Raw genomic sequence first — 18737 nt, forward strand, 5'->3', positions numbered from 1 at the left:
GCACCTTAGCCACTTGAGCCACAGGTGCCAAGCCTATTCTTATTTTATTATTAATTCTTTTGCCTTTTTTTCTTTTTTTTTGCTGACAGCTAGAGTGACATAGCTGTGGTCTGTCGAGTAGGCAGGCCACAATAGTAATCTGGATGAAAAGGACTAAGAAACCTTTCTACTTTGGGTCCTAGGAAGAAAATATTGGGAAGATCATGCTTCAGATTTTTTTTTAATTTTTCATCCTTACTTTATTATTTTTCTTCTCTTTCTATTTTTGGCAGAGGAAGAGTCTGGCTCCATTCAGGCTGGTAAGGGACACCTGATTACAAGGAACCCACTCAACCTAGCTCCTCAAAATCCTAAATTACAGACATAGCATTAGCACCATGCTTATCAATACTATTTCTTCCAACACTGTCATCCTTTCTTTCTGACCTCCTTCTCTCCTGTTCTTCAAGTTTTTTAATGTTATTTCCCTGTCTCTTTTTTATTTTCTTTAACTCTTTCCATCTTTTTTCCTCTCATTCTATTCCTCTTGTTTCTTTCTGCTTGCTCTTTACCCATCTCCTCCTTTTGGTCTCATATGAAGAGGCCTCTTCATCATATGAACTCTGAGACAAGGTAATTTGAAACAAAGGAGGAAGCAAGAAGGAAAAAGGAACACAAGGAGGTGAACAAGAAGAATGCACATATAAGGAGGAACCAACAGAAAAATTCAGGCTACATGAAAAATCAAAGTAGAAACAACTCCTCCAAGGTACCACAAGGAAGCTTTTGCAGAAAAAATCCTCCTATAAAAAATTAATGCATATGATAGAAGAGAATTTGAAATATAGATGATTAAGACAATAAAGACAAAACCAAAAGTCAGATGAGAGATATGTAGAATATAGAAAGGATATAGTTGAGCTTAAGAAAATGAAAGAGACAATCAGGGAATGTAAAGATGCAGTAGAACATATCAAAAGTAGATTACCAGTGGTTCTCAACCTTCCTAATGCAGCAACCCTTTAATATAGTTAAAAGGGTTTGTGACCCACAGGTTGAGAACTGCTGGATTAGACCATGGAGAAGAAAAAACATCAGAGCCTGGCTCTAGATAAAGTGTTCGAGTTAACCCAGGTAGTTACAGAGGCAGAAAAGAAGAGAAAGCAGGGTAGATGCTGACAGAACTACTTGAGTGACAGAACACTCTATGAAGTGTTCAGACATATGAATAATAGGAATCCCTGAAGGGGAAGAAGATTATCCCAAAGGTATGGAAGCCCTACTGGATTCTATCATAAATGCAGTAAAACTTCTTCTCTTGTAAATAAAACTTCTTAAGTTTTACTAAAGACCCTGACACACTCCTTTCAGATAGATATTGAATCCTGGGTCATCTCAACTATAACAGAGCTTCTGCAAGACACATATGAACCTGTCCAAAGTGAAGATGAAGGAGAAAATTCTGTAAGCAGCTAGGAGTAAATGCCAATTAAATTACAGGGTCCGAGACATTAGGATGACAGCAGACTTTTCAACTGAATCTTTCCAAGCCAGAAGAGCATGGTGATCCACCTTTAGCATTCTTAAACACAATAATTTTCAGCCCAGAACTCTGTATCCTGCTAAACTAAGTTTCAAAATTGATGGTGAAATCAAATCTTTTGCAGATATACAAGCACTGAGGAAATTTGCCACACAAAACCAGCACTACAGAAAACACTTAGACCTATTTTCAACAATGAATGTGAAAATGGACCACCACCAAAAAAACACCTAGAAACCAAAGGCTGAAACTTAGCTTCCACAGTGGCACAAAGGGTAAAACTATACAACAGACTTTCTCATAACAAGGTGAATAAAATTCTACCACACTTATCGATACTCTCAATCAATATCAATGGATTGAATTCCCCACTGAAGAGGCACAGTCTGGCTTATTGGATATAAAAGCACAAGCCATCAATATCCTGTCTCCATGAGACACCTAGCCTTGAAGGACAAATCAAGACACAGGGATAAGGGATGGAAAATAGTATTTAAAGCAAGTGGAAATCTTAAGAAAAGAGGGGTTGCAATTCTATTCTCAGATGCAAGCAGATTCAAAGCAACTTTACTTAAGAAAGACAAAGATGGACACTTCATACTGGTCAATGGAACAATACAACAAGAAGACCTCAACTTTAAATATGCACCTAACTTAAATGCCCCCCAGATTTATGAAACAGACCTTGCGTGGTCTAAGCAATATGATATCCCACAACACCATAACAGCCAGGGACTTTAACACTCCTCTGACAGAAGTGAACTGAACAGAAACTAAACAAGGATAAAAATGACTTAAATGTGACTCTAGAACAAATGGGATTAATAGACATATACAGAACACACCATCCCAAAGCAAAAGGATATACTTCTTTCTCATCTGCTCATGACACATAGTCCATAATAGAGCACATCCTAGTATACAAACCAAACCTCAGCAAAATTAAAGGAATAGAAATTACACCTTGTCTCTTCTTAGACCACAGGGCTATAAAAATGGAACTCAACTCCAACATAAATGTTCATCCCCACACAAAGACATGGAAATTAAACAATCTTATGCTGAATGATAGTTGAGTTCAGGAAGAGATTAAAGAGGAAACTGTTTAATTTCTCAACCATAACAATAATGAAGTCACAAGTTACCAAAACCTGTGGGATAGAGCAAAAGCAGTCTTAAGAGAAAAATATATCACACTACATGCCTACATTCAAAAAACAGAATGAGAGTGCATCAACATATTCACAAATAATCTTACGGAATTGGAAAAAGAACAATCTAATCCTAAACCCAGAATAAGAAAAGAAATAACTGAAATTAAATCAGAGATTAATGGAATTTAAAACAAAAAAAAAATCATTCAGAAAGTTAATGAAACAAAAAGTTGGATTCTTAAAAAATAAATAAAATAGATAAACCTTTGGCCAAACTAGAAACAGAAAGGTAAAATCTCTAGTAACCTCAATCAGAAATGATAAACAGGAAATAACAACAGATGCCTCAGAGATATAAATTAACTCTTAATACTACCAGAAACTCTATGCCCAGAAATTTGATAATGTGGAGGAAATCCATCAATACCTGGAATCACACCCTCTCCCTAGATGTAACCAAGAAAAAATAGAACTTCTGAACAGATCGATTTCAAGAACTGAGATTAAAGAAACAATAAAAAAAAATTCCCAATTAAAAAAGCTCTAGTCCAGATGGCTTCATACCAGAATTCTTTTCAACCTTCAAAGAAGAGCTTATACTGCAGAAACTATTACAAAACAGTGAGAAGGGAAGAATCTTCCCCAACATGTTCTACAAAGCAAACATCACCCTGATACCAAAACCAGGAAAATACCCAACTGGAAAGGAGAACTTCGGACCAATTTCACTAATGAATATAGATGCAAAAGTTCACAATAAAATACTAGCCAACGGATTACACCTCCACATTAAAAAAGTCATACATCATGATCAAGTAAGTTTCATCCTAGGGATGTAAGGCTGGTTTAACACACACAAGTCCTTAAATATAATTCACCATATCAACAGAAGCAAAAACAAAGATCATAGGATCCTCTCAATAGATGCAGAAAAAAACATTCAATAAAATTCAGCATCCTTTTCTAATTGGAACTCTGATGAAATTAGGTATAAGTGACACATTTCTTAAACTGATTGAAGCCATCCATCTATGACAAACCCACAGCTAATGCAGTGAATGGAGTAAAACTGAAAGCTTTTCCCCTTAGAACTGGAACAAGACAAGATTGTCCTCTATCACCACAGTGCTGGAAGTTCTAGCCAATACAATCAGGCAAGAGAAGTAAAAGGCATCCAAATGGGGATAGAGAAGGTCAACCTGTGAAGGGGTACAACTCCCCATGCTCAGACATGGCAGTTTGGCCTCATGTGCTCCCTGTGGAACTTGGCTCTAAGATGGAAATTCCCTTATTCTGAGAACATGCCCAGGCCTGCTGAAAAGCAGAAACATTCTTAGAAAGGAATTTGCTGGAGTATGACCCTGGGTTGTAGCTGGCGGCTAAACACCTGTCAAGGCATTGGGCAGTTGTACTTTGTTCCTTTCTCCTCATTAACACAATAATTGTTGGTCTTAGTTCAAGGAAATGGGCCGATGTAACAGACAACCTGGCATCTTTGTGACTCAGCCCCAAGTAAAATGTTCTTAATTTGTATCAATTGTATATGTGTTCAGCAATAATTGTATTGAATTGGAATCTTTATGGTAGTTTCTGTGATCTTACTTTGCTGTCTTAACTTTTTGATATTTTAAACTTTTATCAGATGTTTTAGAGTATATAAGAGAATTAATAAAGATAGGTGGTTGCTGAGTGCCAGAGCGAGCCTCAGCCTCCCTTTTCAGATTAATCATCTCATCTTCAGTGTCTTCCTCTGCATCATTGACCAGTTAGCTCCAAGAACAGTAACAACCTGTCATTCTTTGCTGATGATATAATCTTATACTTAGAGGACCCCCAAGGACTCAACCCTAAGAGTCTTGGAAGTGATTGCAAAATACAGTAACATCTCAGGATACAAAATCAATGTCCACAAAGCAGTAGCCTTTATGTATGCAAATAACAGACATGTTGAGAAGCTTAATCAAGGGCATAATTCCCTTCCCAATACCTTCAAAAAATGAAATACCTAGGAATATCCCTAACAAAAGAGGTGAAGGACCTCTACAAAGAGAATTACAAAACCCTAAGAAAAGAAATAGCATATGTTAACAAATGGAAGAACATATTTATGGTCCTGGCTGTAAAGAACCAACATTGTTAAAATGTCTATACTTCCAAAAAGCAATGCAATCCCCATTAAAACATCTTCCCTTCACTCACTCCCTGTCCTCTTTTGTCTTTCTCAAGCCTTCTCCCCATTTTCTTCCCTCTAATATAAAATAAACTTACTTACACTTTTATATTCTTAAAAAAATACCAACATCCAGGCAGTGCCTGTGGCTCAAAGGGGTAGGGCGCCAGCTCCATATGCCAGAGGTGGCGGGTTCAAACCCAGCCCCAGCCAAAAACTGCAAAAAAAAAAAAAAAAAAATACCAACATCATACTTCACACAATTTGGAAAAAATAATTTTTCATTTTGTATGAAAGCAGAAAAAACCCATATAGCCAAGGCAATTCTTAGTAATAGAAACAAAGCCATGGGTATCACCCTACTAGACTTTAGGCTATACTACAAGGCTATAGTGATCAAAACAGCATGGTATTGGCACAAAAATAGACATAGACATTTGGAAGTGAACACAAAACTCTGAAATGAAACTAACATCTTATAGCCACCTAATCTTTGATAAACCAAACAAGAACATACACAGGGGAAAATAACCCTTATTCAATAAATGGTGCTGGGAAAACTGGATAACCACATGTAAAAGACTAAAAGTGGACCCACACCTTTCACCATTTACAAAAATTGATTCAAAATGGATAAAAGATTTAAATCTATGGCATGAAACAATAAAAATTCTCAAAGAAAGTATGGGGAAAATACTTGAAGTTATTGGCCTGGGGAAAGATTTTATGAAGAAGACTTCCACGGCAATTGCAACAACAACAAAAAATAAATAAATGGGACTTAATTAAACTGACAAGCTTAATTAAACAATGCAGCTAAGGAGACAACAACCAAAGCAAATAGACAACCTTCAGAATGGAAAAAAAAGATATTTGCCTATTATGAATTGGACAAAAGCTTAATAACTAGGATATACAAAGAACTCAAATTAATCAACAAAAGAAGAGCCAACAATTCCATAAATCACTGGGCAAGAGACATGAATAGAACCTACTCTAAGGAAGACAGATGTATGGTTAAGAAACATGTGAAAAACTGCTCATTGTCCCTAACTATTAGGCAAATCCAATCAAAGCCACCCTGAGGTATCAACCCTAGTGAGATTAGCCGACATCATGAAGTCCCAAATCTACAGATGATGATGTAGTTGTGGAGAGAAGTGAACACTTACACTCTTGGTGGGACTGCAAACTCACTCAGCCTCCTTGGAGAATCCTCAAAGAACTCAAGTTAGATCTCCCATTTGACCCCACAATCCCACTAGTAGGCATCTACCCAGAAGAAAACAAATCATTTAATCATAAGGATATTTGCACTAGATTATTTATTGCAGCTCAATTTACAATTCCCAGGACATGGAAACAACCTAAATGCCCACAAACTCAGGAACGGATTAACAAATTGTGGTACATGCACACCATGGAATACTATTCAGCCATAAAAAGATGGTGACTTCACATCTTTTGTAATATCTTGGATGGAGTTGAAACACATTCTTATTAAAGTATCACAAGAATGGAAAAGCAATTACCCAATGTACTCAGTACTAAGATGAAGCCAGTAGACAATCCAGTGCATGTCCCAATAGGAGAAAAACTCATTTCAATTCAAGTTGGGGGAGGAATAATGAGGGAGGAGGTGGGGGTTGTGGTGCTCCCACTCAATTTGCATGGAGAGTAGGGGGCTGGCACACCTTTTGTGTGTGTGACACAACAACAAGATTAACTGTACATAGCTAAATCAAGTATTTTGATCTAGTTGCTTGTGCCCTCACATTAACCTGAAATAAATTTACTTTAAAAATAAAAAAAAAATTAAGAAAAGATTTCTGATCCTATTTCAAACTTTTTGAGAGAGAAGACTTAACTGGAAGTTTTCAAATTTCTTAAACTGCATGATGCTCCCTTTATACTAGCAACTTGAGTTAAACCTTGTCCTCAAGAACCTTGACTTTCATCTCTCACTTTATTTCTGCAACTAATGATCACACCTGTGAAGATGAAGCTGTTTAACAAGTAGGACTATTTAGTCCTAGCTAAAGAGGCAGCACTATTTCTCTCATCGCTATTTGAATTCGAGCAGAATCTTCAATGACTTAACCTAGCAATACTTTACCAACAGGAAGGTTTTTGTTTTGTTTGTTGATTTGTTGTCACTCCACAACCTTTTATGAGGTCAGAAACAATAGAAGAGGCTGCCCAGCTGGGTAGATGCCTCTGAGATTTTACTTTCATGCTCCCATTTCCAATCCTATGATATCTAATCACTTTGAGTGATCCTGAGGATTGGGGTAGGGAGTCAAAATTACCTTTTCCTCACAAAGAAGTTTTAAACTATTTCCTAAACTCAAAAGGAGTTTTTAACATAAAAATGTATCTTTGGTGGTATCTTCAAACATACTATATAGGGCTCCCCAAAGGCAAGAAATCTTTTTTTCTGTTTAGTTCATTTGAGATAGATACTCTACCAAGAATGTATTAGAGACTAGGAAAGGAGGAAAATTATATTTCCTTCTTTGTTTCTCATCCTCACTAAATGATATGCCAAGAGGAGGGGAGTCTGAAGGAAAATAGATTTCTTCTTCCCACTCTTATCAAATGTATAGTTTTGTCTCCAATTCTCCCACAACAAAAATTAACAGCGGAAAAAAAAATGAAAAACACAACAAAGGTAGTTTGAAACTGCTGGTAGAGGGGTTGAATAATTTAACAAAAAGAAACATTGACAAACATTTTTTATAACACTGTATTTATAAAGTTGAAGGCACATCCTTGGCAGAAATATGATCAATTACATGCCTATGGAAAAACAAACTACTGAATATCTTGACTACAGTATATGGATATTGAATAGCATCATCTACTGCTGTTTTGGGGTACCAAACAATGTTTAACAATGTTTACTATACATTTACTTAACTAAAAATGCAAGGTTGACTTGCATTTTGGCTACAAAAATCATTTATTATCAGTGCTATTAAAGAAGCTCTTTTAATTGAACAACAAGAATCCATGCTTTCTGCTCTATCTGGTTACTTATACTAGATTGTGGGACTGCAGAAAGTTAATGTAAAAATAAGTAATAATTTGGCATGAATTTATATATTTTTTAGATTTGGTAAAATAACACTTTAAAATATAGAAAAGATAAAATTTAAAAACCCAAAGGGAGTGATTCTAAGAATGTTTTTATTTTTTTTTTAAATAACCAGTAACCAGATGCCTCACCCAAATAAAATAAGAGGAAAATAAATATTAAGAAAATCATTTTAAAGCAAGATCCACAAGTAATAGAAAATATTCTCTAACATACATTTTTGATTTTAAGCTGTATACAGAAAAAATATGCACATTTAAAATTTTGGAAACATCTTTTCTACAGTGCTAAGCATTCTGTATGTCTAAATGAAGAATGATTTAAAAAAAATTTAAAGCACAATATAAAATTATTCACAAGGCATCACATTTAACATTTTAAAATATGATACTAAACTAGGAAAAATTAACATTTCTATTTCCACAACTGACAACAATACTTGTTTAGGCTACACCAATAAATATATTCTAATTGTGTTTTAATCTTTGAAATTCAAAAGCCATCTTTGGATATTTAAGTTAAAGGTGCCCCATAGGTGAGTCTGAACCAGTACTGGATATCGAAGTGTCCTTGTTATCTTCAGACTAAGGGCATGGTTGATGAGTGGATACAGAAGAGTGATAAAGGAAATACAAAAAAGAACTTTAAATATTCAAATATCAAATTCAAATATAAATCCATTTCCTTTCTCTACAGCAATATGTGTAAATGTGTATACACATATATGTGTATATGCACATTATGTGAATAAACATGTATCATAAACATGCATTGATAAAATTTGTTCTCACTAGTAACTTGTCACTTAAATCTAGTTACAAAATGAAAGCAAGTTTGTGATTCCCTCCATAAATCACCAATCTCTCCCTCTGAAGCTAATAGAAATATTCAAGATTGCAAGAGACTTGTGGGGAATTCAAATGTGGGTACATATTCTTAGAGCAGGACTCTTTCTAAATAGCATGTTTTCTGTTCTTGTAACAGCTGAAATTATGTCCTTGATTACTCCCAGACTATAAGCTGCTACTCCCACTGGCCTCCTGTATGTAGGGCCAAGAGCATGACTTAAACACACTCATAGTAATAAAAGTACTAACTGGTATGAGTAGTAACTCAAACACACTCATAATATAAAAGTAGTAACTGAGAGAGAAAGAGGTGGAGGGGAGAGAAGGAGGAAAAGTGTTTCTTTAATTCAATTTGGCTCTAGAGTCATTAAATATGTCATACCATCTGTTTCAGAGAAATAAGTTATGTCATGATGGGCTAATAGAATTAAAATAAGAAATAAGTATTAAAACTCAAACTGGAAGCATAGAAGATAGCATAGGGCATAGGCATTAATCTAAAAAGGGGCCTAGATATACAAATCATATTTCATTAAATGGGTTTGCCTATCTAGATTAAAAGAGGGTAGGAGGGAAGGAACTCCATCCCCCATCCCCACCTGATTTTAAACTCTCTTTTATGAAAATGATTTTTTATATTTATTACTGACTTCAACGGGAAAAAAGAACATTTACTAAGTATAAAAGAACTAACAATTACTGAGTACAAATCCTTTGTGCCACGTATCACCCTAGCAGCTTTGCTTTTGCAATGATAACAAAATGTCAGTAATTTATTTATGAGTCCTCTTCATTTATATATTCTTGCATGAAATCAATGTTACAATTAACAAGGAAATTTAAATTGTCATACCAGTACCAGATCTCTTATCAGTATATTAGCTCCCAGGCACTCAAAGGGGAATTGTTAAACCTATATGGGACTAGGAACAAGTTCCTGAATTTTCTAGTCACACTAACTAGGCAAATGCAAATGTTTTAAACTAGAGAAAAGTATATATTTGGTTAAAAAACATCATAACATAGAGAAATTCTAATTTCAGTATTACAATTTGCTATATTTTCTGGTAAGAGAAGATTTGTGTGATATCATTATTTTAAAGTCATTTTAAGAGGTTATCTGAAACATTAAAAGATAAGTTTCTGGATGGAGACCAATAAACCACACTACGAACAACTTAGAGCTGAACTCATCAGGAGTGAACTGAAAGCTAGCACAGAGCTGGGGAAGTTGAGGAATAATTTTATAATTTTTTACAATGATGGAAACATGGGAGGCAGGGCACACTACAGGGTCTTAAGGTCTTTTGAGCTACAAAATTTAAAATGGAGCAAGATATGGAAAAAGTTATCAGTTATTTTTATCAATGAAATACCAACTAAACTTAGCTCACTCAAAAGAAAATAACAGAAGAAAACATACTGAAACATCTAAGAAAGTAATGCAAAGACAAGGATACAGGTAGAGTAAGTGGGGTGGGGGAAGCCTACAATAAATAAGGCACATCTATTTTTAAATGGTATTAACTGTTTACCTTCTAAAACTAGATTCTGTATACATAGTGATTTGAAAGTCATTGACCCAATGGGGGAGGGAAGCAGGCTCAAAAATATCTTCAAGGTCATGCTCTCAAATCTTCAAATTTTTTAATTATCTTCTTGGGCTTTTTGGGGGGTCTACCTTATTTGTTGCAACTGAAAACAAAAAATACTAGAAATTCAGTTTAAATAAAGCTAAGTTCAATACCCTAAAAAATATATTTTTCCACCAGACAAATGGAACTCAAATAGAATCCCTAATATATAGTATAAGAGCACGAGACCAAAATAAAATCTTTTCACAATATTTTGAAAAGCAAATGTGACATCATGAATCCTGTGTTAATGCATGTCAAAGTAAAGTAGTAGCATTCTCTGTGGCCTTTTATAAGGCAGTGTCATCATCTTCCCTGAAGTCTCCTACCAGAAGTGAGTGCTTGTCAGGTTCACTGGTGACAACACTGTTTAGGGAACGTTTATCAGATAGTAGTGAGTTTATTGAGGCTCTGCTGTAATTAACAATCCGATCCAGCACACCCAGTTTAGGAGAATTTCTTGACGTGTCATCTATTCCAACATGAACGCTGATTTCTGAAGGACTCTTCTGTCCTATATGGCTCCGGGCAGGCAGTTTATAAGTCTCATAAGTTGGTTTCCTATAACTGAACATATATAAAAGTATACTAGTTTGAAAAAAACAAATGTGAACTAGATGTTTGTTACATGTTAAAATGAAAGAAGATTTGCCCAGTATTAAATGTACAAAGGTGGTCACTGCTAAGTAAGTAGTTGGAAATGAAATGTGTGGGATCACATGGTAAGAAATCCTAGTTTTCAGAATAGCATACTAGGTTTTACCCCCACTCAGTACTTGTGATTGCTATGCATAAACTTCATGAAGTAACAATTACACAGCTAATTGTTATTATTATCTAATAATAATAATTATTATTAAGAATGATTTAGGCTTACCATTGATAAATAAAATACTAAAACCTACCAAGACTTACTGTCTATGATGAAAGGAATATGAAATACAAATATGAGCAAGCTACTATACTTACAGTTTAAGGAAGAGGGAAGAAAGTACTACAGAAACAGATGAAGCAGCCATTGCTGCAGATCCCATCCAGGGCTGCAAAACCAAACCAATGGGCATAAAAACTCCTAGGAAACAAGTTGGATTACTTAGACAGTACTAGACAGATTACCAATGCGTTTCTCTCTCTCTCTCTCTCTCTCTCTCTCACACACACACACACAAAGTTCATGTGCAATTTAAAGTAGAATTCTACTTTACAATTGCACATGAACTTTATGTCCACCCTGTATATTATATGTGTATATGTGTGTGTATGTATTTAGCTTATCTTCTTGGTTGGGTGGAGATTTATGTTACTGATATTTCATTATCAGAGTGTTGCTATGAACATTTTTGTACATGTCTCTCTACACCTGTGTTTGAAATTTTCTTTTCTTTCTTCTTTTTTAAAAATTTTTTCCATCCTCAAAGACTTTATTTATTTTTTATTGCGTTAAGACATTTATATTCTACATTTAGAAAGATTCACATGTACCCTTATAGGATGAACCATAGGTGTGATCCCGCCAATCACCCTACCCCCTCCCCTCCCCTCCCCTCCCTCTCCCTTCTCCCAATGTTCCTGGGCTAAAATTGGGTTATAGCTTTCCTATGAAAGCTATAAATTAGTTTCATAGTAGAGCTGAGTACATTGGATACTTTTTCTTCCATTCTTGGGATACTTTGCTAAGAAGAATATTTTCCAGCTCCATCCATGTAAACATGAAGGAGATAAAGTCTCCATCTTTCTTTATGGCTGCATAGTATTCCCTGGTGTACATATACCACAATTTATTGATCCATTCATGGATCAATGGGCTCTTGGACTTCTTCCATGACGCAGCAATTATGAAATTGGCTGCAATGAACATTCTGATATAGATATCTTTATTGTAGTGTGAATTTTGGTCTTTTGGATATATAACTAATAGAGGAATTATAGGATCAAATGGCAGGTCTATTTTTAGTTCTTTAAGTGTTCTCCAGATGTCTTTCCAAAAGGAACTTATTAGTTTGCAATCCCACCAGCAGTGTAGAAGTGTTCCCTTTTCTCCACACCCATGCCAGCATCTGTGATTTTGGGATTTGGGGATATGGGCTAATCTTACTGGTGTTAGATAATATCTCAAAGTAGTTTTGATTTGCATTTCTCTGATGATTAAGGATGGTGAGCATTTTTTCATATGTTTGTAGGCCATGTGCCTGCCTTCTCCAGAGAAATTTCTCTTCAAGTCCCTTGCCCACTCTGAGAGGGGATGACTTGTTCTCTTCTTGCTAATATGTTTGAGTTCTCTGTGGATTCTGGTTATTAAACCTTTGTCAGAGACATAACCAGCAAATATCTTCTCCCATTCTGAAGGCTGTCTACTTGTTTTACTTACTGTGCTTTTGGCTGTGCAGAAGCTTTTTAATTTGGTGAGGTCCCAGTAGTGTATTTTTGATATTGCTTCAATTGCCTGGGGGGGGGGTCCTCTTCATAAAATTTTCACCCAGGCCAATTTCTTCAAGTGTTTTCCCTACACTTTCTTCTAGTATTTTTATAGTTTCATGTCTTATGTTTAAATCTTTAATCCAGTGAGAGTCAATCTTAGTTAGTGGTGAAAGGTGTGGATCCAGTTTCAGTCTTCTGCAGGTCGCCAGCCAGTTCATCCAGCACCACTTGTTAAATAAGGAGTCTTTTCCCCACTCAATGTTTTTAATTGGCTTGTCAAAGATCATATAACGGTAAGTAGCAGGGTTCATCTCTTGGCTCTCTATTCTGTTCCATACAGCTACCTCTCTATTTTTGTGCCAATACTATGTTATTTTGATCACTATGGAGTTATAGTATAGTCTGATGCCTGGTAGCATGATTCCTCCTGCTTTGTTTTTATTTGTGAGTAATGTCTTGGCTATTTGAGTTTTTTCCTGATTCCATATAAAACGAAGTATTATTTTTTCAAGATCTTTAAAGTATGACAATGGAACTTTAATAGGGATTATATTAAAATTATATATTGCTTTGGATAGTATGGACATCTTAACAATGTTGATTCTTCCCAGCTATGAGCATGGTATGTTTTTCCATTTGTTAACATTTTCAGCTATTTCTTTTCTTAGAGTTTCATAGTTCTCTTTAAAGAGATCTTTCACATCCTTTGTTAGGTAAACTCCCAGATATTTCATCTTCTTTGGCACTACTGTAAATGGAATAGAGTTCTTGACTATTTTTTCAGCTTGATTGTGGTTGGTATATATAAAGCCTACCGATTTATGAGTGTTGATTTTGTAACCTGAGACGCTGCTATATTCCTTGATCACTTCTAAGAGTTTTGTAGTCGAATCCCTAGTATTTTCCAGGTATACAATCATGTCATCTGCAAAGAGTGAAAGTTTAATCCCTTCTGATCCTATATGGATACCTTTGATTGCCTTTTCTTCCCTAATTTCAATGGCTAAAACTTTCATTACAATGTTAAAGAGCAATGGAGACAATGAGCAACCTTGCCTGGTTCCTGATCTGAGTGGAAATGATTTCCATTTAACTCCATTCAGTACAATATTGGCTGTGGGTTTGCTGTAGATGGCCTCTATCAATTTGAGAAATGTCCCTTCTATGCCAATTTTCTTAAGTGTTCTGATCATGAAAGGATGCTGGATGTTATCAAAAGTTTTTTCTGCATCAATTGAGAGAATCATATGGTCTTTGCTTTTTAATTTATTTATGTAATGAATTACGCTTATAGATTTACATATGTTGAACCAGCCTTGAGATCCTGAGATAAAACCCACTTGGTAGTGGTGAATAATTTGTTTGATGTGTTGCTGGATTCTGTTTGTTAGGATCTTGTTGAATATTTTCGCATCAATATTCATCAGTTATATTAGTCTGTAATTTTCTTTCTTTTTTGGGTCTTTTCCTGGTTTGGGGATCAAAGTGATGTTTGTTTCATAGAATATGTTGGGTAGTATTCCGTCTTTTTCTATCTTTTGGAAAAGGTTAAGTAGTATAGGTAGTAGTTCCTCTTTAAAGGTTTGGTAGAATTCTGACATGAAGCCATCTGGTCCCAGGCTCTTCTTTTTAGGGATATTTTGTATAGTTGATGTTCTTTTGGCTTTTTTTTTTTTTGAGACAGAGTCTCACTATGTCACCCTTAGTAGAGTGCTGTGGCGTCACAACTCATAGCAACCTCAAACTCTCAGTCTTAAGCAATTCTCTTGCCTCAGCCTCCCAGGTAGCTGGGACTACAGATGCCCACCACAATGCCAAGCTATTTTTTGTTGCAGTTGTTATTGTTGTTTAGCTGGCCTGGGCTGAGTTTGAACCTGCTACCCTCAGTGTATGTGGCTGGTGCTGTAACCACTGTGCTATGGGTGCTGAGCCGAAAATTTCTCTATATTATATACTTAGGGCTGAAATTTCTGGGTCATAACATGGGCACATCTTCAACTCCAGGGGGGATAGTCCTCAGTTATTCTCCAAAGTGGCTGTACAGTTAACAAATTCCACCAATAGTATATAGGAGTTCTTCTACAAACTCACCCACATTTGGTTTGAACAGACATCTTAATATTCACTTATATGATGGGATGATACAGAATTATTATACTTTTAACTTTTATGTGTCTGTCTTACTTTCCTACTTTTTCTACAATGATCATGCATATTTCTTTAGAAATCACTTGTTCCATGAATTAAGCTTACTAAACTTAGATAGTTCTTTTGCTCTTTGTCCTCTTTCATGTGTCCTTGTTGATCAACAACCTTGTAATAAGTGTTCTCATGTCATTTGATGTTTTTTGTTTTTCTAAAACAAGAGAGAACAAGAAATAACAACTATTTCTCTTATATCAATACTCCTACTAAGTACCTAAGTTTAGGAGACTCTCATATGCTTATTAAACAATTCTAAATTGTTTTTACTTGGTCACATTCATTCATTCTCTCTGTCATGTGATCCCTCAACTAAAAAAAATACCCATTGAACATCATAGAATATTTTTTTTTGGAGGCAGAGCCTCAAGCTATCCCCCTGGGTAGAGTGCTGTGGCTTCACAGCTCACAGCAACCTCCAACTCCAGGGCTCAAGTGAGTCTCCTGCCTCAGCCTCCCAAGTAGCTGGGACCACAGGTGCCCACCACAACACCTGGCTATTTTTTGGTTGCAGCCATCATTGTTGTTTGGCGGGTCTGGGCTGGATTCAAGCCCACCACCTTAGGTGTATGTGGCTGGCGCCTTAGCCACTTGAGCCACAGGCACCAAGCCAACATCATAAAATATTAAGAGCAGAAAATTCTCTGTACATTAAAATAACAAATATTTAACAAGACAAAAATTAATTTAGAGTAAAAAAGACTGGAAGGAAATAGAGTAGAACTTCTCTAAGTTGGCGAACCAAGGAAATGTAACAAACTGGTCAACAGACGGAGGTGGCAAACATAAGGAACTAGGCCTACTGTATTGATAGGTACATGTACTTTACTTTCTTATACAGCTTTTCATATGAATATCACATGAAATCATATGTAATCAAAACATGGTAAAAATCAATACATTTATTGTTTTCTCATGGTTTAATAATTTTTTTCTGAAAAAAGAGCCAACCTTGTTCTGTTCTTTATTCTTATTATGCAGGTAAGTGGAAAAAGCACTCTGAACACTGGCTATACCACTCAGCATACTTGAGCATTTTTTCACAGCAAATAATTTCACTGCATTATCAGATGCCTAACATCCTCTTCTTTTGGAGTCTCTGATAGTTCTATCCCATCCTCACTCACTTCTCCTGCTTCATAGCTGCTTCATGCACTTTTATGCTAGTCTTCACTTTGGTCAATATTATATGGGAAATTTCTTTTTGCTCAGTTCATTACAGGTTGCCACTTAATCATCCATTACAAAGAAGCCTTCAAAATTGACTCCTTAGAATTCTGCCACAGAAGATGAATTGTCTGATGAGGCCAAAACACCATGCTCCTGGAGCAGGACACATCCAACTTTCTTGAAACATTTCTGTATCATTTCTGGATGAGCTTTATTCCAAAGCAGAACTGATCCAGAGGACAGCATCCAGAGTGTTAACTGATGTAGTAGATGAAGTTGCTTCTACAGTTGGATGACAGGTGTTTCAGTAATCACTCCCCTACAGGAAAGGGTTTGGTAGTACATTTTAAATGTTTTGATGATGCCTTGATCAAGAGGTTGGATTTCTGAGGTTGTGTTTGGAGGCAGATTCAGTGTCACATTTGTGAGATGATTGACTTGTGGCCAGGACAGTTGTCTATTGTCAGTAGAACAGACCATTTCTTCTTCATTTCTCAGTCAATATACCTAATCCTCTTCTCAAATAGGGTACCAGTCATCCATATGCATTTGTTTGATCTGCAAGTGATGGGGAGGTCTTCAGGCTTCAGGTTCTTTAAGGTGCATTGCTTTTTGAACTAACCAATCACCAAGGGCTTTAGTTTATCTCCAGTTGAGCTAGCACAAAGAAGAACCATGAGATGTTCTTTGGAAATATTTCTGCTCTTACATTTGTTACTTTTCATGATGAGGCTCCTGCCAGGCATCATCTTGAAAAAGAGTCCAAACTCATCAGCATTAAAATTGTCATCATCTTTGAAGCCTCTGGCAAAGTCTTGAAACTTTTTGATGAACTCCTCTGCAAATTCTACTGGAACCTCATTGAATTAACCAGAGAAGACTTTCTGGGAGATTTCATATCACAGTTTAATTTTCTCAAGCCAACCACTTGATGACTGGAAATCTGTCACCGCAAATTCCTATGAGAATGTTTTAGCAACTTCTTGGATAATCAACCTGGAGATTAGGGCATTAACTGCCTTCATTTGTTTGAACTAGTTTGATGTGGCTTCATTGACTTCATCAAGGGAAGTTTTCCTCCTTTTCTACTGTAGGTCTCTGCTTTATTTACCATCCATTCAAATACTCACGTATATGTTTTTGGATGTTGCTAACTGTGGTCTTGCTAACACCAAAATGTTCCACTATTTTTTCTTTGACTGCTGCTTTCTAGAAAATGTAAAAGATCAAACTTTTCCTTCCATGTCAACTCTTTGAGTTCTTTCCTCTGGACCATGGTGTCTCAATTAACTGTAATTTTTTTCAATAATTGTAAGACATACCTACATTTCAGACCAGTCCTTCACATTGAAAAGATCTTCCACAACATGTGATCAATAATAGGATGTTCATCACACGATAATAATAAAACATGAAACAAGAACTTTATACTAAAGAAAAAAATAATACAACAAAGGGGGAAAGCCCACACCTTCTACCTATAGATGTAGAATGGACTCAACTTGTTAAATTAATATTGTGTGTCACAGTCTAAGTAGTCAAGATACAACTTACAGATTGGTAAATATATAGAGGTCAGTCTTTCAATGAGTATATGTGGTACATGTCTGGTCTATGAAAATTAGGTCAACATAAGGAGGTGGTCAACATAGGGTGGTGATCAACTATGGACGTTCTACTTTATAAAGTTGGAGAGAAAAATAAAAGAAATCTGTCAGAATGCTTACACATTCTAAGGCTGTAGTGAACACTGCTGAAAATTAAAATGATTGATTTTACCATTGGCTCTTACCACACTTGCAGGTTACAAACAAAAACTAAGCTCAAAACTAATAATAGATGACAAATGTCCATTATGATAAAGACTTCAGTAGAAAAATAAATACTAGTTAAGAGTCACATACCAGCAGCTATGGGAATTCCAACCAGATTATAAATTAGAGCAAAGACAAAATTTATCCGAATCCTCTTGACTGTTTTCCTTGATAAGTCAATACTTGCTACTACATCCAGAAGATCATTCTGAGAACATAAATATGTGTTGTATTAGTTAGAGACTCTAATTTAACTAGTTACTTTTACATTTCATATAATATATATTGAAGTTTATATTACCTTTGGGTAATATGTGAATTAACTATAAATTTCAGATATTGGTAAAACTTTGAGTTGGGCTCAGAAGATATTTTTCAGAAATTTTTCTCATGTTTTTGAAAATATTTTTAGGGGTATATGCTAGTACAGAGATCAAAGCTCATTAAAATAACTAGAGCAAATATTTGTTGAATATCATTTTATTCTAAATACATTCTTAAATATTATTCTTTATTTTAGAACCCTGTAATTCTCATTTGCTTAGCTGGATTAATAAAGTTAAGAAGTAATTAGTAAGACTTCCCACACTCTCACCACAAATTTTCGGTCTTAATGTCTGGAAGCATAAGAATTAAGGACGTATCATTGTGCCTAATACACTTTAAAACACTATCATTGACCATGTGGGGTACTCTCACACTCCTTAA

At 35.6% G+C, this 18737-nt stretch overlaps 1 protein-coding gene across 1 annotated transcript in view; it reads right to left on the reverse strand.

The window, feature by feature from the left end:
- Positions 1 to 10296: 10296 nt before the first annotated feature.
- The window catches only part of ATP7A (ATPase copper transporting alpha), a 164029-nt gene continuing 155588 nt past the window's right edge, over positions 10297 to 18737 (reverse strand). The window contains exons 21-23 of the mRNA XM_003800452.3: positions 18120 to 18237; positions 11395 to 11497; positions 10297 to 10992 (exon numbers count right to left, since the gene is read on the reverse strand). Coding sequence (XP_003800500.1) covers positions 10716 to 10992; positions 11395 to 11497; positions 18120 to 18237 — 498 coding nt within the window. The 3' untranslated portion in view covers positions 10297 to 10715. The remainder of the gene's footprint in view (positions 10993 to 11394; positions 11498 to 18119; positions 18238 to 18737) is intronic.

Source organism: Otolemur garnettii, unplaced genomic scaffold, assembly GCF_000181295.1.
Source record: "Otolemur garnettii isolate 467f Iridium unplaced genomic scaffold, OtoGar3 scaffold00175, whole genome shotgun sequence".
NCBI classification, from domain to species: Eukaryota; Metazoa; Chordata; class Mammalia; order Primates; family Galagidae; genus Otolemur; species Otolemur garnettii.